We start from the raw sequence: 24,260 nt of genomic DNA, 5'->3' as shown, positions 1-24,260 counted from the left end.
AGAAAATAACAGGGGAATGAAAAGTTCTCAGATGCACTGCTACAGTACTCAATAGGAATGGATGTGTTGGGTAAGTTTCTTGAAAACAGTGTAGAGTTCAGCTTTGAGGGTGCTGTGTGTGTCATGGGTGGGGATTAGTGGGGAGTTCTGGAGCTTCTCTCACAATGGTCCTGCATGGACACCATCTAGGCCTGGGGACATTTTGCCCTTTGACTTGACCTATCTAGGAAGAATTTTACCAATGTGCTTGCAGCTTTTCTGCATCCTTCACAGGATCTTTGTTGCTATAAAAATCTGTTAAAAATAGGGATGTAGGAGCCAGAACCCTATAAACCAAAACAATTGATTTTGGGACAGGAGGAGACAACAGCTCTCACAATGCTGCATACTATGTTGTGTAACTGTTACCTTCTAGTAACAGTGGGAAATGATGGTGGTGTGTGCGTGCGTGCGTGCGTGTGTGTTTCAAGGTGGCCAGCCATATGTACATGAGAATAATTGTAGGGTTGCACAAGGATTAAATGTAGAGATCCATAAAGCTTAGTCTCCACTTACAACGCATAAGGAAAATTCCATTACATGGCTGCCTCCTGCTGTGCACACCTTCTGGCTGGAAGCCACCATGGAGTCTTCATCTATCCCGAGATACCGTCCCTTGCCTTTCTTCTAGAAGGTACTTATGGCTTTCTTCTAGTTTCCTACATAGGGCTGTCAACAAGATGTCCTTTGGTTAGACAGTACTCAGCCAGGATGTGCACACATCCGCTGGTGCCTATCCTCCGAGTTCATTTACTGAGCTGGATCTCCAACTTCCCAGGGAAAGGGGGAACCGCAGTTCCTCGTTTCAGTAAGGTGTAATTGGTTGGGAGCCACCCAGCTAGTAAGAAAGTATGAAGAGAATGATGAGCTTCACAGAGACGCTGACACCATGATTTAAATAAATAAGCTGTATTATCTGTACAAAAAATATAAATACAGTTTTGTGTTTTAGAGGAGGAAGTGTCTCCTTCTGCATTATCCAGCAGCCCCGATAATTTGTGGTACTGCTGAGTCACAATTCACAGAACAAATATTAAATGTACATTCATGTCATGCAAGGAGCACACTGCTTTCCACTCCAAACCTAAGCTCTCCGACTTGTTCTGAAAGGCACTTCCAACCTCACATTCTGACAGGTGGCAGAGCTGGAAGATGCCTGCTTATTATAAAAGTTCAAACACTGACCACCGATTTTTAATAGCTACTGAACTAATCAACTGTATCGGTATTACAGAATCTGTGTTCGTTTTATGTATAACTAGTGTCACAAACAAATCGATTCTATTGCTCTCCCCCAATCCCACATTAGCTTTTACAAGGTACTCTGTACACAGTGGATCAGAGTTAAACATCTGTTTTGTTTCTTTTAAAATTAGGAAGAATACAATTATGGCCCACAGAGTTTTTAGGAACACAGCTGCAGGAAGTTAATAAAATCCCCCAAAGACTTGTTTTTCTGGATGACAATGTACAATTACTAATATTGCACTTTTTAATACAAGAAATCCTAATAAATATTCACAAAAGATATACATAGAAACACTCTCTTTAATTTTAAATAAACATTACACTGACTTTTAATAACGCAATTTCTTAGAGCCTATTTTTGTGATGAGGAAGATGGCCCACCCTAGTTGTCCATAATGTCCTAGGAAGACACAGATTAACATCGTCTTCCAAACCTAATTTCCAGGCTGGCTGGGAAATGCAGCCCTGATGTCGGTGGTGACCTTGGAGTGACAGCATTTGGTGAGTGTGTTTGTGAGGGGTGGCTTCTCTGATGGCTACGGGGCTCTGCCTGCCTCATCTGCTATACCAAGGCAGATATTACTGTTGAAGCTTCTCTGCTGACTGAGGATTTGCCATGGGCTTCTGTTTTAGCCGTCGCTGTAGCCGATGCGTGTTGCTGAAGTGTGTGTGCTGCTTAGCCTGCTGAGCGGTCCATTCACCCAGTCTGGTGTGTTAATTACCATAGTATCCGTGTAGCGAGGAGGATAGGTAGAAAGCTTTTGAGGGCCATGTTGTGAGTCTCTTGCTATCTTCTGGCTTTGCCAGAGCACCTTATCACACTCCCTACTCCCAGCCTGCTGCATAGATGTGACGCACAGCAGCTCCTCTGTGGTTCAGGAAGGGCTCCTAGGCCCACTGTGTGATGACTGGGAGACACCTCGCTATGGGTGTGCATGACCCCTCTACCCTCTCCTGCTCTCTGGCTAGCTCTGGTAGCAAGAGTTCCCACACCCTGTAGATGTTTGCCAGCAAACAGGTTGCTTAATGAATCCTTTGTGAGCGATGGTTCTAGCCCCTGGCCCAACATGGAGTAGCAAAGTCACTCAGGTGGAAAAACGGGAAGACTCATGCTCAAATGCCCATCCCACAGCAGCAGTTAGTTTAGGGCTAGTGACCCTTGATTTCAGTGAGGAGATGACAGGGGCAGCCTTACTGCCTTACTGACTCCTTGTTGCGTTTTCCACAGCTGCAGACACAAAAGTCACTTGATACAAGAGGGAGTAGAGAGCCACTTGTATAACCGCATGAAGGGCACACCTTCTGCCATGCAGCACGGGTGCCCTGAATATCCTTCCCACCTCCGTTGAACCTACAGGACTGTGCAAATGTACCAAGTGCACAGGCTTGTCATATGCATCTCATGTGGCTGCTTGAAAATCAATCCTGTCTCCAAGCTCCTCCCACTGAGGAGCACACACAAGCTTCCCTTCCCTCCCTCTTCCCAGCCTCGGTCTAATGCATAGCTCTGTGCCTTCTGCCTATTTTGCTTGTCTCTTTTGGTGTAACCCACCTGCCTACACTTCAGTTCTCTTCTCTCTTGGTTTCCCACCCTGCCGCCAGAGAACTGGATTCTAGCCTTGTTTCTGCTCTAATATGCTGCTCCCCTGTTCTTAACACCAGGAAACAAAGGAACAGCACTCCTATTGGCCTGTGCCTGTGTCTATGTGTTACAAACTCCTTACTGTCCCTATAGATTATGGCTTGCTATTTCTGTGTCTCTGAGACCCTGATTGGGAAGGAGCCAGCTCTGCAAGGGAGCTGCTGTCTGCCTGGCCTGCTCTGCAACCTCCTTTAGACGTCTCCTTTTCTGTTCTCAACACTTGCCTCCAGCTAGCGCAATAAGCAAACATGCCAAGGTCCTCAGGAGCATGGGTGCAGGTGGACATGGGAGTGTGGGGAGGGGCAAATAAATAAATAAAAGGAAGAAAGCGTAAGTCATGTCCAAGGTGGTTGTATGAGTCCTTTGTGTGGCCAGGGTAGAGTTCATCCCTGTACCCTGTCTTCATGCTTTGCCACACGTTCCACAGCAGCGAGATCGGAACTGGCCGAGCTGGCAGAGTTTCAACTGTCTCACCTTCTCGCAGTACCTGGTGGTGTCTCTGCACTCAGCTGGGAAAGCAGGAGGGGAGGAGGGGGACAGAAAGGAGATGTGAAACAACTCACAGATGCAGCTGCTGCTGACCAGCCTAGGCACTCGGCAAGCTGCCTGTGGGGTCTACCCCAACCATGGCTTTCCAGCCCGTCTGGACAGCCTTTCCTCTGGCAGTGCTCAGCCCTCTACCCTTCCCTCCCCACCAGCTTGCAGCCGTTAGGCTGATTGACTGGGCTATCTCAGGGCCTTCTTTGCTTCCTAATGATGGCTACTTCTACTTCAGACTGGTAATTTTACTCTCCTTCCTCTTGGGATAACCTCATCTCTCTGCTTTCTTCCCCCCATGGGCTTTTGTTATTTTAGTGAGGAATGCTCCCGAAAGGGCAGAATTCTGTTCCTTGTGAGAGTGTGCAAGCAAGGACCTGGTTGAAAGGTCCGTGTCATCAGGCTTGGACCTCTCCCTGTTCAGCTTTCTTTTCTTTATTCAGAGGCCTCTCATTCTTCAGTACACCAGGACTCCCAGACACTGGCATTCAGTTCTTAAACACCAGTGCAGCCTGTAGCTGGTAAGCTCGGTAACTCCTTGCTCTGTGAGCCAGTACTTTCTGAACATGGCAACCATCTGATAGCAACACCAGCACTTCACCAGAGTATACATCACACATCTCCCAGTATGTCAGAAGAGTGTGGGCCACGTGCCTACAGGCTTTCTGCCTCAGTGTTGGGAAATGACTGCCCAGTGAAGTTTAGTGAGGGGGCGGTTAGACTCCTATCTCTTATTGTCTATTCTTTGCAAAGATTTATCATCATTTTTTGTGGGGGAATATCTCCCACTTGGGTTTCGGGTTCTAAGGAGAAGAGACTAGATCCCTACCCGACTAGAATACAAATACTGGTATGGGGCGGAGAGGCTCCAGACCTGAGGGTGGGGTGAATGGATGACTGTCAGGGCACAGTCTCCTGTTCCTTTCCAGTGGATGTGCATGGGCTGGGAAGGAGGGGGTCAGCAGGTCCTTGTCTGGTGTGAGGCACAACAGTGATGGGTGCAGAGCTGGCTGAGTGGCGGGCATTCTGCGTGCTTCTTCAAGGTAGACTGCAGGTGTGTTGGAGGCCAATTTTATCCAGCCCTTGGCTCTTTTAGGGCTCAGGATGAAGACAGAGGAAGCCCTTGGGACACATCCTGGCATCTTTTGTGGTCTGAACATGTGTATACACATCCTTGCACACACCCGTGTACCCCACCTAAAATGTTCAATTCTGACCCGAGCTCACAATCCTTAGGGAACTTCTTGATCCAGTGCCCTGTGTTCAGGTTCAGTCCCAGGGATTGCCCTCTGTACCCGATGACCTGTGGGGAATTTGCAGAATGTTCTTTGGGATTGGAACGTACTGTTTTCACATGGAGTGATGTTGCAGCGTTGCCAGTTGGCGGGTCGGGGCCCCCAGGAACACAGGTGCTCAGGCACAGCCTTGTTGGTGCGCACGTGAACACACTCCACCCGCCGGGACTGGAAGCCATAGTTGCCACAGGTTGCTGTGCACAGGGTCCAGAGGCTGACCCTCCAGTGTACACTGCAGGCCTCTGACCAGCAGTTTTGGGTGCTCACAGGCCTGTAGGAGGATAACGACAAAGGTGAGGTCTGTGTCTGTGGGGACCAGATTTGAAGCCAGGCTACAGACTCAGAGATGTAGGTAGGTAAGTTGAGGTCTTGATCTCTGCTCTGTTAAGGAATGAGTGGACATGGACCTTAAGGAGGCCACTGTCCTGAGCACCCATCTCTGCTCTACAATCTTTCATGACCCGAGAACAAGCTCTACTCATCATGGAGACTAGCAAAGGTAAAATTTGGAGTCTCATCTTGGGCTAAGAGGTAGAGGTATGGGGCCATTTTTCTAGGGTATCATCTACAAGGAAGTATACTTGGGGCCAGTAGTAGATAGGCACAGGTCAAGACCTAGGGACAAAAGTTTTCTTATTGGCCTAACTTCTAGAGACAGGCCGGCAAGATGAACTTGTGGAACTCTTGTGGTCTGGTGGCCATCTCTTGCTCATCTAGAGATGAGTGTGAATCTCTTGTGGAGTCAGACCTCACTTATGAAGAACACTTATGTGTACTTTATCCCTGAGAGAAGAAAGCCCAAGCTGACTCATTCAACAAATACAAGTTCACTGACTTAGGGTAAGATGGAGGAGGGCAGGACCCCTTCTGTAAGATTGGAAGAGCGACAACATCCTTGCATCAAGGTCTTTTGTGTTGTTGATATTGGGGCTGGGTAGAGGAGGACCAAGGCCTTGTCTTACCTGGGGAGGGCACTGCACTGCTCTGATGGTAAGGTGATGCCATCCCGGGTCTGGCAGAAGACTTGTCTGTGCTGCACAGCAAGACGAGGGCCTATGCAAGGTCCGTTGCACTGAGAGGGGAAAAAGAGATGTACAGCATGTTATCTATGTCCGAAGAGGACACTGCAAAGCGTAGCAGTCCCTTAGACATATACTAAGTATATATGTGTATCTTAGAGGGCATGGTCATTGGGTAGGGTCTTTAGACCTGCAGATCTGGGGTTGGGGATTTAGCTCAGCGGTAGAGCACTTGCCTAGCAAGCACAAGGCCCTGGGTTCGATCCCCAGCTCCGAAAAAAAAAAAAAAGAAAAAAAAAAAAGAGAAAGGATCATAGACCTGCAGATCTTCTTTGTCTTCTTTGGATCAAATAGCAGACATTCAGTGGCATGTGCTCTGTGCCACAACGGGACAGTCAACTGTGGGCATTGAACTAGGGAATGTCCAGGGGAAGTGTAGCATTAGCCAGAGAAGGCTGACCCAGGCTAACCTGTGAAAATACTTTGTCACATGCTGGGAATGTGATGGTCAACTTCAGAGATGAAGACCTCTCAATACCTTATCTGATAACATTGATCTATTTAAGTACTTAAAAATAACTATTTTTGGGGCTGGGGATTTAGCTCAGTGGTAGAGCGCTTGCCTAGGAAGCGCAAGGCCCTGGGTTCGGTCCCCAGCTCCGGAAAAAAAAAAACTATTTCTTTTTTTGTAAAATACAGTACATGTAAGGCAATGCAAGTAAAACAAAGAACACTGCAGTGAGTCCTCAGAAATGAATATAGATGGTCTACTTGTGCATGGTGCTACAACCTCGTTAGAAGGGACTCCGTCTTGGAGTAACACAGTTGACCATTTCAACATCTGTTACTATATTTGGCTAAGAGACTGCAAGAAAAGAAAACAAGACACACCAAGTAGCAAAGCAGCCTGCCTCTCCAGAGGTAGCCGATGCCAAGGTTAAAAAGTTACCATGCCTCTATTTTCAATACTTAGTTCCTTTATAGCTTTGTAATTATAATAAAAAAAGTACTGCTCCAAGCCTCTGGGGTGTGCTGCTTCATGCTTCCAGGCATGCAACTTTGTTCGTATGTGTTTATCCAGCCTGTATACATCCAGACTTAAGAGACATTATCTACTTAGGGTTACAAGGGCTTTTTGCCTATTTCTTCTCCAGCCACTGGTAGATGGGTTTCCATTTGCTTTAAACTTTTGGATCTTGGATGTTTATATATTTTAAACATTAAGCATTCTACTAAGTACATACTTGTATCTCATCTTGGTTTGATTTGTACCCTCCTGTCTACTTAAAAGTACTTAATATATTTTTATTGGATAACTTTCCACTTAGATAAAGTCTCCCACATTTTTTTCTATCCTTTTCCTTTAATGTAAATTGGTTTATAAGTTTCTTGTGTGCACCCCTTGCTTAGTTAGGGGGTTTGATCATTTTCTCTCATGAAATTCACCACACTCATATGAGGTCATAAAACCAAACTTTGATTAGTTCAATTTGTTAACATAATTATGTGTTGCTGATTTTAAGTAAATTAGTCTAATTTCTAGTTAGTCTGCCACATATATGGCCACATATATGGCGCCTTGCAGAAGGCACATTCTGGGTTTTTTCTTTTTCTTTTTTTTTCTTTCTTTTTTTTTTTTTTGGTAAGTAATTTTACTGTTATGCAAACATCAAACTAAAGCCAGGGTGGCTATGGCATCATCATATCATATCATGCAATGATGAAATAAGTATGTATTTATGTGTGCTTGTGTGCTCATTCAGGAGACCGGTCAAAGAGATGCCTGGAACTAGAGTTAAAGGTGTTTGTGAGCCCCCGTGTACAGATGCTAGGAGTAACTCCCTCTGCAATGAGCACTCTCAAACATGAAACTGTCTCTCAAACACAGGTGACGTACTCTCACGGGACCACTATTGTATGTGATCTAATTAGTCGTCGGCTGGGGCATCATTAACTGACCCGTGCTGCTGCTGCTTTGGTGTGTAGAGTGGAACAGTTATTCTTGGGGCACACTGTAATTGTTTTTCATTTTTTTAATTTAATTTTTGGTAATCTCAAATATTTGTTTAACAAATCCTGGCCACATTTCTACCTCCACCCTCTCTCCTTTTGTTTTGCTTTCTTTTTAAACTTTTAAGGAACTGACACTGTTCTCCCCAGTAGTGAAACCACATTTTATTTCCTATGGCCACTCAATAGAAATTCAACTTTTTTATCTTCACTAAATTTCTCTCCCCAGTGCAGAGATCAAATGCAGACCTTGTGACCCTAGTGAGTGTTCTGTTGTACCCCAGCCAACACCAAACCCACTATTTATTTGATCATAGTCATCCCGGTGAGTATCACTTGGAAATACACGTGGGATTACTCTTCCTCTTCCTCTTCCTCTTCCTCCTCCTCCTCCTCCTCTTCTTCCTCCTCTTCTTCCTCCTCTTCCTCCTCCTCCTCCTCCTCCTCCTCCTCCTCCTCCTCCTTTTTGAGACAGGGTTTCTCTGTTTAACCCTGGCTGTCTTATAACTTGCTTTGTAGACCAGGCTGGTCTCGAACTCAGAGATCCAGCTGTCTTTGCCTCCTAAGTACTGGGACTAACGGTGTGTACCAGCTCCTTTTTGTTTGTTTGTTTGTTTTTTTCATTTTGAGAAAGAATTTTTCTATCATGTAGTTCAGTGTGGACCTGTACCTTTGACAGCTGGTTAACATACTGGATAGCATCTTGTTGGTATACAACACCTCCTTCATTTTGATGCATTGGTTTTCTGGTATGGTTTGAATAGATTTTATGAGTTCTTATGTTTGAAATTTAACTCCCAGTTTCATATGTTAATAGTATTCAGAGGGGTTGAGTGGCACTGTGGGAGATAAGGCCGGGTGAGGTGTGGCTTTGTAAGACTCGAGCCTGCATGCTTGCTTTCGTGCTATGTGGTGCCTGACATGGCAGAGAGGCTGGTGAAATGGCCATATATTTTACCATACAGGCATCATTCCTTGCTTGGTAACTTCAGTTTCTGGAACTATAAGAAATAAATATATTTTCTTCATACTTATCTGTTACATGAAAGTTTGTTACAGCAACAAAAATGAACTGTCACATCTAAGAAATTATTGCCAAGCCCTATCTATGCCTTGAAGGATCCCCCTTTGTTTTCTTCTAAGAATTTTACACAGTGAAAGGGACTAGCTTCACTTTTTACATTATTCAACATCAAGTGTTGAAAAATGATTCTTTCCCTAGTATAAAATGGTCTTGGCACTCCGTCGAAATCGCCTTGTCATATATGCTAGAGCTTATTGGCAGCCTTTAAAAAAGCTCTCAAAAGCCTATTTTATTGAATGTTGAACAGAAACATATAGATAGCTAAAATTCCAACAAGTTTAAGTTTTCTAACTGCTCTATAACATCTAGAATTATATACCAGACTGGTCAGAAAAGCCACTGCCAATTAGTGCTGTCCCAGACAAACCAAGAATAGGCAGATGCATGCTCTGATGACAGAACATCAGACTGTTGGTATCTCTTACACCCAGGATGGATCCCCAACATTTTTTGAACACAGATTTTAGGATCAAATACAAGGATATTAGTTCATATAAACACTCTACACCTGATTCTTTTGTGTGTGTGTGTGTGTGTGTGTGTGTGTACAACAATATAAAATTGTAGAGGCTGACTGCAGGCCACTTGGTGAATTAGGTATACAACTAGGGTGACTATTAGTATCTAACATTGGCCTATACCAGGACAGAGGTTCTGACAGGTACAGTCACAACTGGACTAGACAGAAGACAATATTACCACACTCCCCTTGACTTCCTTCCTCTTACCCCTAGAATCTTTTGTTTGTGTTGGTCTCCTTTTAAAATCACAACTAAAAATAATACTTCTCCTTGGTGGATAAAGTTAATATAATGCCTCCATTATATCTAAAGGAGGCTCCATCTGCATATTCCAGTCAAATGAGGACTACTCATTTGATCTTTGCAATGGCTGCTATATTATGCTTTAAGTTTAAATTACTGTTCTTAAGAGATATATAGAAAAGAAATACTCTAACCTGTAAGCCTCACTTGTCCAAGGACAGATAACTTCCCAGAATGTTGGGAGCTGTTCTTGTAATTTCCTTGTTTTGTACAATTTTAATGACTCTGTTGTTCATGTGAAATAACAAACCATGTGTTTTTGCTTCTTTAAACCAGCTTGCTTGCCTATAATTGTACATCAACAGGATGTACACTTGACTGCATGGAGGTGGGGATGTGTGCTCAGTTATGTGTAGGCAGAAAGTATCTTAGGGAGATGTGTCTTGCCCCTGATAGCACAAAGGAAGTAAGTATGCAGCCTTGTGAGTTTTGCCTTTATAAGCTGCTGACTAATGTAGCTTGGAACTTTACCTTGGGAATCTCAAGTATCGAGTGTAGACCTGGCGCCGGTATCTGAATAAAGTCTCTTATTTGCTTAAAACTTGTTCATGAACAGACTAGTGAATTCCTGAACAACTCCAGAGCCCTTACAATCTCATTTGGGATTTTTCCATGTTAACATTTAAGCAGGGGTCTTGGGGAAGGAGGCCTAGGTTTCAAGGTGATCCATCTCGGCTTCACCTTTTCACTGGTTTGGAACAATGGTTTTCTACTCTAAGTGGCAGACAGAACCACAAGGACAGTTTCTACAACCTGTAGTGTAGTTTACTTAGACCTTTGGGAGGTACACCCCAAATAGCGGTTGTTTTAAATCTTTTCCCCAGTGAACTTTTTGTTCCATGGAACTGGTTGAGGACCCTGGAGCAGAGCAACAGTGCAGTCTCTAGGAGGTTCTCCTCTGAAGTTTCCAGAACTATCCCTAGCAGAGTAATAGAAGATGGTCTTGGGGCATATTGGTCTGAAGGTGGTGTTCAAGGTCACAAAAACAGAAGGAAAGTGCAGAAGTGTGTTAATGCCTTAGAATAGCCTACAGCCATTGGGACAGGGGACACAGCAGTGACATTAGGTAGGTTAGTGAGAGGTGTGTATGTGAGTGGAGGTGGGTTTCTCCCACGGTGGCAAAGTTTTTATCTGATGATTTTCCCTCAAAAACAAAACAGAAGAAAACAAGCCAACCAACCAACCAACCAAAACCTCCGTGAAACTCACCTGGCCCCAGCTGGAGAAAGCCCATTCCACACACAGCTGCTGGTTACAGGCTTGGGTGTCCACAGGCCGTTTGGACAGTTGTGTGCACATGTCATTGGACACTGGGGTGGAAATACCAGAAGCCTTCAACTTCTGACAGGTCACCCTTCGGGTCTGAACACCTCCACCACAGCTCCGAGTACAGGCAGACCAGGAAGTCACCATCCATCTAAGAAGGAGGAGGAGCATGAGAACGACTGCAGAGGGTAAGGTTGGGGTTGGGCGGGGGAATGAACCTTGCTCTCCCTAAGATTTACTCACAAAAGTGCAAAGCATCCACACAGTGTCACTGGAACTATGACCTATGTTAGCTTGCTTGCTTGTGAGATAGCGTCTCATTATGTAACAGAGTGTGGCTTTGAAGTTGAGATGCTCCTGCCTTGAGGGCTGGAGTTACAGGCATACACCAGAGTCAGGATTTTGAGATGAGGTTATATGAGTAGATCCCTACATACCTGTATCAGAGGGAGATACATATTAGGAAGAAGTGGCCGTGTGGCCAGGGAACAGGAGCTGCAGTTTTATGCAGCCACAAAGCAGGGGCTTTTAGACTGGCAAGGAGAAAATTCACCCCTAGAGTCTTCACAAATGGCCCCATGGATGCCTTGATTGCTGGCTTTCAAAATGGAGTTTTATGATGCCATTTGGACAAATTTTTCTTGCAGCCACAGGGAATTGATAAAATATGTACATTGACAAGAAAATAGCATTTTGGGGGTTGTTTGCTTTAAGTAGCCCCAAATAAGTGTAATTGCAGATTGAATTCTTTAGTCACCTACACTGCAGGGTGTCAGGGCAGGACATCTTTCTGGGCAGCCAGATCCAAAGCCTGTCACCTCTTGCCCTAGGAGATTATCTGAGTTTCACTGAGGTCAAGGTTTTGTCTGGAAATTCTTAGGTCACTCTAACCCTTGATCCAAAGTCTATGCTTTGTCTTTCAGAAACAAAGATCATCCTAGATTTCTCAGGTAATTCCTAGTTAGTCAGTGTAGACATCATCTGTCTTGGAGGGTTATATTAACTATAATTTAAGTACCTAGAGGTAAATCTGACCAAGACTAGGAGAAATGGGCTTTTCTCATAAAGCCATTCTATAACCTGGGGCTACTGTGAGGCCCTTAGTAACCATGCATATACCCTCTTCAGTATGTGTAAACATATAATTCTCAAAGGCTGACACACATTCAGAGGCATGGCGCGTTTCAGCCAGTTTTATAAAATCTAGGAACACACCACCTTCCTGCAGCAGGACCTGCAGATGACTTCGTTTGCAACAGTTTCTGTCCTCCTTGGCCTGGGGAGGTTGACTTTATGTGGATTTCTAGGTCAAGGAAACATTGTGTTTAGGAAGCAGACACAAGGTGTTTTAAAGTCTCTGGAAGCATTGAAACTGAAGATGAGGCGGCCATTACTGTTTCAGTTGCTGAAGTAAATTAGGCTGATTAACTCTGACCATCACCAAATCAAATCGCAAGAGTTTCTGGCACGTAAAAGATCTCTTCTTCATTTCATGCAGCTTGGCAAGGGCACTCTTCCAGAGCCTTCTGTCCCTGGTGAATGTCAGGCCTGTGCTTCAATCAACTTTGATTTCTAAATATACATTTCAGGGATGTTTTCAGGAGCTGGGGCGGGAGTTTTGAGAAAGGTGAGCTACGGGCCACGTTACTATTCAGGAAGGGTATAAAAGGACATTAATCATTCCCGTGGAAACCTACCCGTCAGCAAGTCAGACTGCTGATATTAATGAGTGTGTTTCATATTTCATGGGGTCTCTCCTAGTCTCAGCTGCTCCCTGTGACTCAGCTGGCAAAACAGAAAGCAGTCGCCTGAGCGGTGTAGGAAAGTCCTACAGATAGGTCAGAAAGGGGCATTTCAGATCCTAGCCAAGTCTCCCAGGGTGCACAGCGCCATGCTGGTGCCAACTCCAAACCCATCCATTATCCTTTAGCTACTGACTGAAGACCGGGGGATATGAGCTCAGTGGGACTCATGGCTTCTTGAGGCGGAGTTACGTGTGAGAGAAAGACATGGTGGGTATCAGGGCAGCCTAAACATGGATGGTAAACGCAGGGACTAGACATCTAAAGTGAAGGCAGCTAAGGAAAAAGGGGGATGAAGTCCAACTTTAGTGAGATGCAACTATTTGTAAAACAGTAAGTTTTCCTAACTGGCAGAGGTATTTAGTTAGACAGAAAGAGGGAAGTTGGGGTGGAGCCCAGTAGTCCTTCCTTTCAACACAAAATGTTTAAAACAAGGCAGAGGTCAGGTTACTATTATGAATGGGAATTACCTCTGGCCTCACCCTGGGAAGTTATTTCTTTTTTTTAAATGTATTTTTTATTGGTTATTTTATTTATTTACTTTTCAAATGTTATCCCCCTTCCCAGTTTCCCCTCTGCAAACTCCCTATCCCATCCCCCCCCCACCCCCCTGCTTCTATGAGGGAACTCCCGACTCACCGCCCTGGCATTCACCTGTGCTGGGGCATCGAGCATCCATAGGACCAAGGGGAAGTTATTCCTTTTACTGATCAGACTTTCAGGACTTAAGGCCAGGTAGCCATCAGCTGGCTGAATGGTGAGTGGCTAAGTAGGGCTGAAAGCAGAGACCGCTCTGAGGATATTTCCCTCAGGGTGGACCGGTGCCTCTGGGTAGCAACAGCTCCTTGAATTCTGTCTCTTCCTACCTCATACAGTTTGACGAGCTAAAAGGCAGGGCTGGTGGTTGGGGTTAGGAAGGGTGTTCTCACCGAGAAGGACAGTCCCTCCGATTGCAGGCAACAAGCTGCACAGCAGGCCGAGGCTTCCCTGCACAGTGCTCAGGGTCAACCTCTGTGTTGTTCAGCAAACACTTGAGGCGTGGCTGATGAACACCTCTGTTACCACAAGATGCTGAGCAGGTCGCCAGTCTATCCACTGACCACCAGTAATCTGTCACAGGGGAAGAGGAGACGGTGTTACTGCCCATGCCAGTCCTTCTGGGCAAGAGGAAGGTAGATTAGGAGTGAGGCAGAAGAGAGAGCTGAGAGACATTATTACAAAAACAAGCCATCTGCCTGGGGGCGCAGGTAGGGCAGCCATGTTTCAATAAACTTGGGCAAGGCCAATGAACTCCAGGAGCCTCAGTTGACTCGTCCAGAAAATACACACAGTGTCTGTCACTTCATGACCAAGCAACGGTAGGAGAGAATTCATAAGTACTCAGCACACAGTATTTAATCAACAGCCATGGCACTTATTTTTAAACATACTTGCTCAAGTACTCTTTTTACGTTGGGTTCGTCAGACAGTGACCTTATTTTTCTAAAGAGAGGTGTACATATACCCAAGTACTTAGTCATCTTTAAAAGCGTGGATCTGAGTTGAATTTGGTTAATCTCACAAAACCCAATTTATCCAGAGAGTTCTCGTTTACATGAAGCAGTGACATGAGCTGAAGCTTGTTCTTTGGGGACTTGTGATATACTTCAGTGGGGGAGCCTGTTAAAATAAATGTGGGCTGGTATATTTGGGGTACACATTGCAAATTACTGAGGAAAGGCAACGAGGAGCCTTTTCCTGTTTGAAGAGCCAAGAGGCAGGTGGAACTTGCTCCAGCGGTAGGTGTTGGAAAGGTTAGAAACTCTCCCTCCTTCCCTGGAGTATCAGTAAGAAGAGGCCATCCTCTCACAGAGACCTCAGACTTGGAGTACAGAGCATAGCACTGTGCTTTTTAAAAAATAGTGTCACTTACAGCACAGTAAAACTGGCCTATGGAAAGAGGCCTCCATGGAGGGGCCAGCTCAGCCTCTCTGCATCCTGCTGGTGCAGTGAGACAGGCTTGCTCACCTGCTTGTATTCCTGGAAGGCTCCCTCTGGGACCCGAGCCATGCAGACAGGCTGCTCTGTCAGGTGTTTGTGGTTTTTCTCTTTTTTCTTTTTTCTTTTTTTTGCCAGCGCCAAAGGAGAGGCACCTGGAAAGCCCTTTGCTGTGACTTATGGCTGAACACCCCGGGGCCGGGCCGTGAGGCCTGCACTGCTCTCTGCAGGGCGATGGTAAATGACCAAGCTGCTTAGATCAAGGACTGCTTTTAAAGCAGAATCGGCAGAGAAGACCTGGGCTTTTAAAAACATGCCAGGTTGTGTGGTCTTTCCTAGTTAGATCAGCTTTAAGGAAACTCGTGTGGCTCTGGTAAACGGCGATGCCTGCTCTGTCCTGACTTTTCCAGGTACAGCCCTGCTGAAGACAGTGGCAAGGTTTCACAATACAGAAACATTATCCAGAGACTATGTCACTGTGTCCTACTAGAGAATGGGTTCCCAAGTAAGTCTGCTGCTCAAAGCCTGGCAGTTTCTCACCTTGGATCACCAAAGATGCTTTCTGCACGAGTGTCCCTGCTTCATTCTGAGCCAGGCAGCTGAACTCCCCTTGAGGTCCTCCACTGAGATTTGCAACATGGAGGATCTGTCCAGCTCCCCAGATGTGGTGGGTCAACTCTGGGGCAGTGGCAATTGGCTGGCCATTTTGGAACCAGGTGATATTGGGGGTAGGGTGACCTTTGATGGGGCAGCCTAGAAAAGAGAAGACAGTAATTGGTACAGGGGAAAAACAACAACAACAAAAAAACCCCACATTCCTGGTGAGCTCATGAGTGTTTCCATGGTGCTAGGAATTGTATACATGTCATGGCCTTACTGATAGTATTTTTATTATGCTTGATTTTCCCAAGGAAAAGGGGGTGTTTTCACTCTGGACTTCTGGGAGGGTGACAATTCTTCATTCGGTTCAATAAAAATGCTTTAAGAACACAAAGGGACTATGTCTGTCCCTGCCTCTACACTACCCTTCTAAAACAATGGCACAGTTGGTATTGATTCATTGAAAAGTCTCTTCCCATTAGCTTTTCCACTCATTCACAGATTCATTTATGAAGGAAGTTTTTCTTCAAATGTTGGGGGGAGGAACTCTGCAACATTCTTAAGTAAGACATAAGAATCAAATTTTTACCAATTAAAATCTAATTCCTGTCCTGTTCCTTTGTATTATTTTTGAAGTAACAGATTTTCAGCAGACACTAGGAAAATAGCCTTGTACATTGGCCTCATTGAAGAGTCATGGTCTTTTGATAACTCTTAAGCCAGCATGGATTGGACATGTGCAACCCTACTCTATGTAGTTACAATATAGCTTGAAGTGTTAGAATTCTAACACATTAAACTTGACACATTGTGACATTGGGGAAATGGTTGCCACTGTGAGGAGAAGATGCGTCCTCTGACTTTGGAGCACTTGCTGCATTTGCAGTTTGTAATCCCCAGTGGCTTAGCCTCTGAGTTACTTTGAAGCTCACAGTGCATGTCAATCATTAAGCTGAGAAGTGAGGTTTTCCTTCAGTTCAGTCAGACAAGTATCTGCTTGGCACCTACAGTTCTGGGGATTGTGAAGGTAGTTGGGACCACTTCCTCTCTTCCAAGAAGATCCAGGCTTGTAAGGAATTAAAAAGACAAAGTGACAGGGTGACTACTTGGATGTAGGAAAGGGACCCGTGTGACTACACAGGGGAGATAGAGAGGACAGTATGTGGGCAAATAAGAGCCAAGTGCAGTGAGACAGACAGACAGACACGTTCTGCAAACAGATTTGACTAGTTGTCCACAGAAGTACCCCAGTCAGAATATTTTAACACCTATAAATCTTATCTAAAAGAAAAGCTGGGAAGAGGTGGGGGAAGCAGCAGGCAGGGGCACACATGTCGGCATGGCAGAGCGGTGCTTCACACAGCATTCACGGCAGCTTTATTTATGCATTCACAAGTATCCATAATCCGTGTTCACACTAATCAATTCATCGTATTTCAGGAAAAATTTTCCTTATTCCTCGGGTTGCTTTTCCTATAGTCTGTTTGACTCTTTTCAACAAGTTAAAAACACTTGCTGGACCAGCCCGTTTTCTGCAAGTATCTTCTAAATGGTTTCTCATGTTTATTTATTAGGAGTGTGAGAGTTCGCCTGCATAAATGCATGTGTACCAGGTGTACCCCAGGAAGTTGGAAGAGGGTGGCTGATTCCCTGGAACTGGAGTAAATGAATGCATGTGAGCTCCCGTGTGGATGTCGGGAACTAACCCTGGCCCCTGTAAGAGTAGCCAGTGCTCTCCATCACGGAGTCATCCATTTCTCCAGCCCCTTTCCTAAAAGTCTTACAACTTAAAAACTCCACTGAGCCAGGGACAACCTTCATCCTGCTACTCTTGGTTCTGAGGATCTTGACTTGGCTGCTCTCTAGGGAGAGTGTGTGCACCCCCTCCTGTCTGCCTGCTTCTTCCTCAGAGCTAATCAAGTCAGGAATTACAGATGGAATGCTGCTTGGGTAAGAGGCATAAGAGCTTCTAGTTCTATTCAGGGAATAATAGAAAGGAGACTGAGGGCACAGCACAGAAAGGTCTGTTCCTTCTCCCCCACCCCCATCCTGCTAATGAGGGTGTGTACAGCCAGTCAGCTATTCTGTTGGCTTTCTGCTCAGGGAAGAAAAGGACAAGAACACTTAAGGAGGCCAGTGCCATAGAGGTTTGTAGCAAGTTTAGCCCTGAGCCTAGCAGGCGGGGAATATTGACAGACCAGGCTGGATTGTCTTCTGTATACTAGGACTCGAAACAGGAATGTGTTTCTGGGTTAATTTCTGCAGGCGAGGGCACAGTGAAGGGGACTAACTCTAGGTGTCTGCTCCATGTGGACCTGGTCCCTGGGCCTAAGTGGTTGGTTGGCTGGCTGGGTGAACGTGGGTGAGTGCTGGTGAAAAATGAGAGAATCTCTCCCTGAAGTTCATCTAGGACTGTAAGGAGTCCCAGATGAACACAGCAGAGGTGTGGGTGCTTGAGGTCTCTGTTACAGGTTGTGGATACACACCCTAACTAAAAACGTTCCTAAAGTACCTTCGCCCTCCTAAAGCCATGCGCGTTTGCCACATAGACGACTGGGTCAGGATGGTGACCCACACATAGAGCATTTTTAATGTGTGAGATTATTCATCTTGAATTGAAAAACTCTTGGGAAAGTTTATCTTTGGTATACTTTTCTATGAGAGGAACCAAAAATCCATGCATTCTAACCAAAGTAAATGAACATTGCCCATCACCTGCCCTTCCCATCTTTTAGAGCTTATGACTGTACACACACATACCTCCTTTACATGTCCTTTATACGCAGAAGTAGTGTTCTTAGTGCGCATGTAGTGCAGGCCCCTGAGCTTTTATGTCCATATTTGTGTGTGTGTGTGTGTGTGTGTGTGTGTGTGTGTGTGTGTACCATGGTCTCTGAGGACTGCCAGCAGCAACAGTCAAAATAAGGGTCTAACATGAATTCCCACTGCGTATGTTCCCAATGACTAATTATCCATGTTTCATTGCTAATGAGAAAACCCGACTTGTAACAGGGTTCCCCTCTGTCATGGATATTTCTCATTTGTTAAAGTAGAAGACATATCAATCATTTCTTTTCACTCTCTTTCTCTCTGTGCCATTTACAAGGACATCCAAAACTGTGCTCCATAGTCCACGCCTCCAACAAGGCCAAACAATAACTTCCAAATCCCAATTCCCGCCTTGGTGAGAAGTTAGTAGTGTTTAATGCAGGGGGTGTGAGGGGGGCTGGACACCTCTCCCCTGCATGTTCCATAAGTGCCAGTCTCCCAGCTTTCAAGCCCAGTGCCTTCCGGAGGAAATGGATGGTCAGAGGGACTGACAGCCATTCTGTAGGCCTTAGCTGTGAAAGAACCAGGGTTATGAGATTGCTGAGGGGAAGCAATATTTGGGAAAGCTGCCTAGTGAACAAGAGTTCTGGCATTAGAAAGTCTCCCTCTATTAACCCTTAACCAGAGGAAGAAAACACCGACTTTAGGCTTCATTCTGGGCCCACTGTGGTTCTCATCATCATCATCCTCTTCTTCCTCCAACACACTGTACAGCGAACAATGCTTAGCATGAAAATTTATATATATATATGAAATCCTTATTTCTGATTATTCTCACCCATGTCTCCTCCTAATAATATCTGTAACATCCCTGTGCCCAGTAGGAAGCAGAGAAAAGCCCAAAAGAGTATTTGAGTCTAGGAAGCATGTGTCCAAGTCCAAGGGAGTCCACATATGGCAGAGTCAGTGGGTTCCAGCAAGCCTAGGAATTCCATCCAGCTGACACTAGCTCACTGACTTTCATTAGTTCTGCACCCTGATTTTTACATTGGTTCTTAGAACTCTCATAGCCTATCTCAGGGAGACAGCCCAGGTTTGATAGGTGAGGGAAACACTGGGATAGAGAAGTGGGTTGGCCTGGTGGCCCTGGCTTCCTTGGATGCTGTGTATACAGGAGATGCTAGGGACCCTAAAGCAATGTGGTAAGGCTACCTTTGAGGGACTGAGCTCACACTGATCATTATTCGGTAGACTTTTGTTGTTGCTGTTGATTTAATGGGCTGAAAACCACCAGGAGCTTTGGCAAGCAGCTTAGTCTGTGGGCTCCTTTGGAGGTCAGATCAAGCCAACTCCAGATTCATTAGCTGTCTGTCACTTGAGTGAGCCACATATCCGGAGTTCATTTTTGTTGAGTTCTGAGCAGTAATGAGGAGAAGTAAGGTTTCAGAGCACATGTTCCTGCCCACCCCCCTCCAGATAAAAACTAAAATAAGAAAAAAAAGTAGCTTAGGTTGATCTATCAATTACACAGAGCACAGACCATAGCTGGGCTTCAGGAGCTCATGAAGAGGAAAGCTTTGAAGGTGGGAATGTACAGTCTGGAGAAGGAGGGGAAGGAGGAGGAGGAGGAAAAGGAAGAGGAAGAGGAGGAAGAAGGAGGAGAAAACAGTGCATTGGGAAATTCGACTTATTTCACTGCAATCTGAAGAAAAGAAAGGCTGTGGCAGGTTGGGACATGCTGTGTAAAAATATTAAAGACGTGGCATTATTACTTCATGAGCTGGCTCCAGGCCTGTCAGCATTTTCATTATAACCCTGTGTTTTTCACGGAGTTAGAACGTTACTATAAAAATGATGTGTGTTGGGATGAAACTTGGCACTCGGTATAGTCAGTCTGGAAGTCCTTTCCTTAATTTAATTTTACAAAACTGGAAAACACTTGCTCGGTACTTTAAAATTTATAGAGGCCTCTCTGGTCCACCAGTGGTCTGAGCTGGTGTGGGGGCCCAGGCTAGGGCCATGGGTGACCAACCAAAGCAGGCAAACTGTTCCACTGCCTCTTCTGGTCCTGCTTTTTTTTTTTTTCCAACATGGGTCCCCCTGGGCAACAAGTATGGTCTCTAAAATAGCATAGAGTGAGTAGGACCTGGCACCAGGCAGTGGGCTGGGAGAAATGATTAATTTATATTGGAAAACCCCAGTTCCTGACTCCCCATTTGTCAGCTGGACCCCAGAAGGCCATAGAAGAAGACAAGCAACTTTAATTTTCACTCAGATTTCTGGGACCTCCCAATAAGCTGGTCAAACAACCAGGCTAAGACTATTCCCATGCACATTTGCCCAAAGAAAACGAACTTTAAAACATTCCTGGAAAAAATGGAACTACACAAGCCCTTTTTCCATTCCCCAAATGTCTTCCTACCCCTAAGGGCAAGCTTTGGGTTTCCATTAGCAGGGGAGGTACGGATGTCTCCCATACTCTTGGGCATCTGGAGGAAGAACTTGATATATTTCTCAGCATGAAAAGTAGCTCTGTCCAGATTTATAACTTGATGGAAGCCTTGGCTTCTCCGTGATGGTTTAGGTCCTGCTGGCCGATTGTTTTTATGTATATACCCTAGCATAGTATCTATATCCTTACAGGTAAAGAAGGTGAGATCCTGATGTCTGAGACACAGGCATGCTCAGTGTTGACCATGAACACAGGACTTCTTTGTTTAAGGTAGAGTTTGGTGGTGATGAAGATCTCAGCAATTCGGGGCTGCCTGGGCCTCGCTTCATTAGGGGGAGTGGGGAGAGTATAGGAGGATGCAAGGTCACGAAAATCAGCTCAATTTTTAAAGTTCACGTTAAAAATGTTTGGGATTTAACTTATCATAAGTGGATAATACATAGAACTCCCCTGGGTCCCTCTCTGCCAGTAGGCTCTTGGCATAAAGCTCACCTCTTAAAAATCACATCAGCATTTTTAAAAAGTTTCAACTTTCTGGGTTTATAAATCCCTTGGTTGACTTTACCTTCAGGCTGCTGGCAGGTGCTCCCAGGATGGCTCCAGGGACGCCTGGCTACCAGCTGTGTGGGGCCCAGGGAGGAGTCTCAGTGCACTGACCAGAGGCCTGTCCATGAGTCCCCACATGTGGATCACACGGGGCCACTCTACTTAGTCAGAGAGCTCTTCTGTCTACGTCTGCCATTCCCAAGTCACACTCTGTAAGGAAGGAGGCTGGGGTTTCATGTCCGATTGGAAATGAGTCATCACTTCAGGACCACGGGAGTATCCCTGAGGTGCATCTACCACAACTCGGAAATAGCAGCCTTAGGGTAAAAGCTATTGACCCTAGGCAGTGTGCATACCTCTCCTGAGCAAAGCAGCACTCACTCTAGCCGATGGGGAAGTCAGCTAAGAAATACCAGGATAGGCTATGGGGAGAAGACGCAAGTCTGCAGCTTTCCAGAATTAACATGTTTTCATGCACTCAGGTTAGGTTTGGCTCTGAGAGCCCTTGCAAAAGAAAGAAAAAACCCAGACACACACACACACACACACACACACACACACACACACACACACACACACGGAACCTTCGCTTAGAGCCCTGTATACACCCCATTTCGATTCATTTCTATTGAACCAAAGCCACAGAACGGCAGCGGAGATGAAGAATGGCTAATATTCATAGCAGGTATCCTGAGAGGCTGCACTGGGGTTCACTGGCAGGGCACAGGAAGGAGCAACTGCTGAGGAGGAATTCCAGAGTGCGGTGGAGGGGCGGGGCTGCTGGGGCAACGTGAAGACCTTTGCTGAATTTATTATTTGCACATAAGCCTCCTGGGTCCTGAGGCTGAGAAAATAAGCAGCAATGTGAGTGAAGAGAATAAAGATGAGAGAGAGAGAGAGAGAGAGAGAGAGAGAGAGAGAGAGAGAGACAGAGAGAGAGACAGAGAGAGAGACAGAGAGAGAGACAGAGAGAGAGACAGAGAGAGAGACAGAGAGAGAGACAGAGAGAGAGACAGAGAGAGAGAGAAAGAAACAGGCAAGCTGGAGGGAGGGATAAGAGCCACAGGAAGGTTCTGGAAGAATGACGATGGAAGTCTGAGGGCAACTGTGTGGAAGGATGCTGCTGGCTGACAGCTGCTGTTTAGTAACACATCTGGCAGGTGATGTCTGGCCTCTGGCAGGCAGCTTGTGTGTGGGTTTTCAGGGACTCATAAATAGAGATATCTTAAGGTCAGAAACCCACTGCCCACATTGGGAAGTCCATGGCAGCCACTGGATAGGCATGTGACAAGCCTGATGGTGGCTGGGGCTGCAGAGGTTGTGGTTAGCGCTGCTCTGGCTCCTAAGCCACTTTGGGTGGCTCTTGGTTCTACCATGGGGCTAGAAAACCCCCAGATTCCCTCGGGGCAATGAGCGGGCTTCCTGAAGGCATAAGGACACATAGCCCAGTTCAGATTCTCCGTGCAAATTCAGACTTTTAAAGGGCCACTTGGAATTAGAGGCCCTAGAACCAATGCTACCTTCTTAGAGAAGATGGAATTTGGGGCAGTCTAGGCCTAGGAGATGCGAAGTCCATACTGTCTAGATGGAAGCAGGAAACTTTTGAGTTAAATTTTCCTCCTTCTGGCATCTTTGTTCTCTGGAACATTCTCATCATGAGGCCGAGTTCTGGAGTGGGAATTTATTTAAAAAGGGTTGTGCAGCTGGTCTCTGGGTAAGAATTTGGTGTCAGGTCCAAATTCTAATAGTGAGACAGCAGCCAGTATTCCTCCGGAGCCTGTGAAGCCAGTTTCCTTATCACTGGCAGGGATATGACTGGGAATGGCTACTTGTGGTGACCGTTGGCACTCCAAAGTGCATGTTGTCCTCTAGGCTCCCTCAGCTACCACAAGTATCTAACTCTTCCCACCTCCTCCTCTCCTGTAAACCTCTCCAGCTCAGGAGCTTCCTGCCCCTAAGCTCCTCACTTCTCCTTACAACCCTGCTATTTCAGCCATCTTCTCTCCTTTGTTCCCTCTCGTCTTCCTTTCTTCCTCCTTTCTCTGTCTTTGTCTCTTGCTGCTATCCCCGCCCCATCTCTTCTCCTAGCCAGGCCCAGTCTGCTGGCCATATTCAATCTATTACTCCTCCTCCTCCTCCTCTTCCTCCTCCTCCTCCTCCTCCTCCTCCTCTACGCACACACACACACACACACACACACACACACACACACACACACACACACACACACAATTTTCTTAACATTTTACTATTAAATCTCTCTAAAGACCAAATACTGGAAATCCTAGATAATATATCCAGGAAAACCACTTTTTCCTACAGTTAAGAGATTTCCTCTTCTCAAATGTATTTTTGGGTTTTGATGGTGGGAGAAAGGGTGAAGGGCAAGGTTCTGAAATGACAAGTGTTTACAATAAGATGTTTGTATGTTGTAATCTGACTGCCAAAAACTGTGATTAAAACCTGAGGAGTAGGTTAGTGTCACAGCTGCTGGTAGGAAAGCCAAGAGAGAGGGTAGATAGACAGTGAAAGCAACCATCGCTGCTATTTAAATGAATCAGCAGGGCTGCACCGAAATACAGCTTCATTTCTAAAGAGGTGGCAGTCGAGAAGCTGTAGTCTAGGACATGAGATCACTAGGGTTTCTATGCTGAGAACAAATGGTCCAGTAAAACCACTAAACGCCTGTGCAGTACATATTCTTACCTCCAAAGAAAACAGCCATTTTTACCAGAGAAAGAATTCGATACCTCTTTTCCTAGTTAAACGTTTCATTTTGCTGCTTTAAAAAATACCAGTGAAAGTTCTTTATGGATTAAAAGTTCAAAAAAAAAATAACAATCAAGAAACCCCTCAGTTCCCACTACTCAGAAATAGACACCTCTGTATACTGTCGTCCTTTCCAACCCCACAGTCTTCCCATCCACACATAAGAGATCTACCCCATCCCTCAGAAGTGCTAAGGGTAATTTCTTAGCAGTTTTGTCCATATGTACTGATGGCTCTTACATCATCGCAAGGAGCACTGCTGGATTAATGAGCATCACTTAAGAATATTGATATGACAACTTATCGCCAAGAAACGTGATGCTAATGTATGTTTTGGGCAACAAAGCATGATCGTTAGTATGTTACTCTATTCTATTCTTA

General features: G+C 45.5%; 1 protein-coding gene across 7 annotated transcripts in view; it reads right to left on the bottom strand.

Annotated features, from left to right (window-relative positions):
* Positions 1–932: 932 nt before the first annotated feature.
* The window catches only part of Adamtsl1 (ADAMTS-like 1), a 955,322-nt gene continuing 931,994 nt past the window's right edge, over positions 933–24,260 (bottom strand). For 4 of the 7 annotated variants that reach the window (XM_039111084.2, XM_039111080.2, XM_039111081.2 and 1 more), the window contains 5 exons: positions 15,284–15,496; positions 13,696–13,876; positions 10,908–11,115; positions 5,724–5,833; positions 933–5,032 (listed from right to left, as the gene is read on the bottom strand). In XM_039111084.2, the coding sequence (XP_038967012.1) occupies positions 4,699–5,032; positions 5,724–5,833; positions 10,908–11,115; positions 13,696–13,876; positions 15,284–15,496 (1,046 nt within the window). In that variant the 3' untranslated portion in view covers positions 933–4,698. The remainder of the gene's footprint in view (positions 5,033–5,723; positions 5,834–10,907; positions 11,116–13,695; positions 13,877–15,283; positions 15,497–24,260) is intronic. The other 3 variants (XM_039111079.2, XM_039111082.2, XM_039111083.2) reach the window with 1 other exon arrangement.

The sequence above is a fragment of the Rattus norvegicus genome, chromosome 5, assembly GCF_036323735.1.
Source record: "Rattus norvegicus strain BN/NHsdMcwi chromosome 5, GRCr8, whole genome shotgun sequence".
Lineage (NCBI taxonomy): Eukaryota > Metazoa > Chordata > Mammalia > Rodentia > Muridae > Rattus > Rattus norvegicus.
The sequence above is the reverse complement of the archived record's forward strand: the minus strand, read 5'-3'. Positions and strand labels throughout refer to the sequence as shown.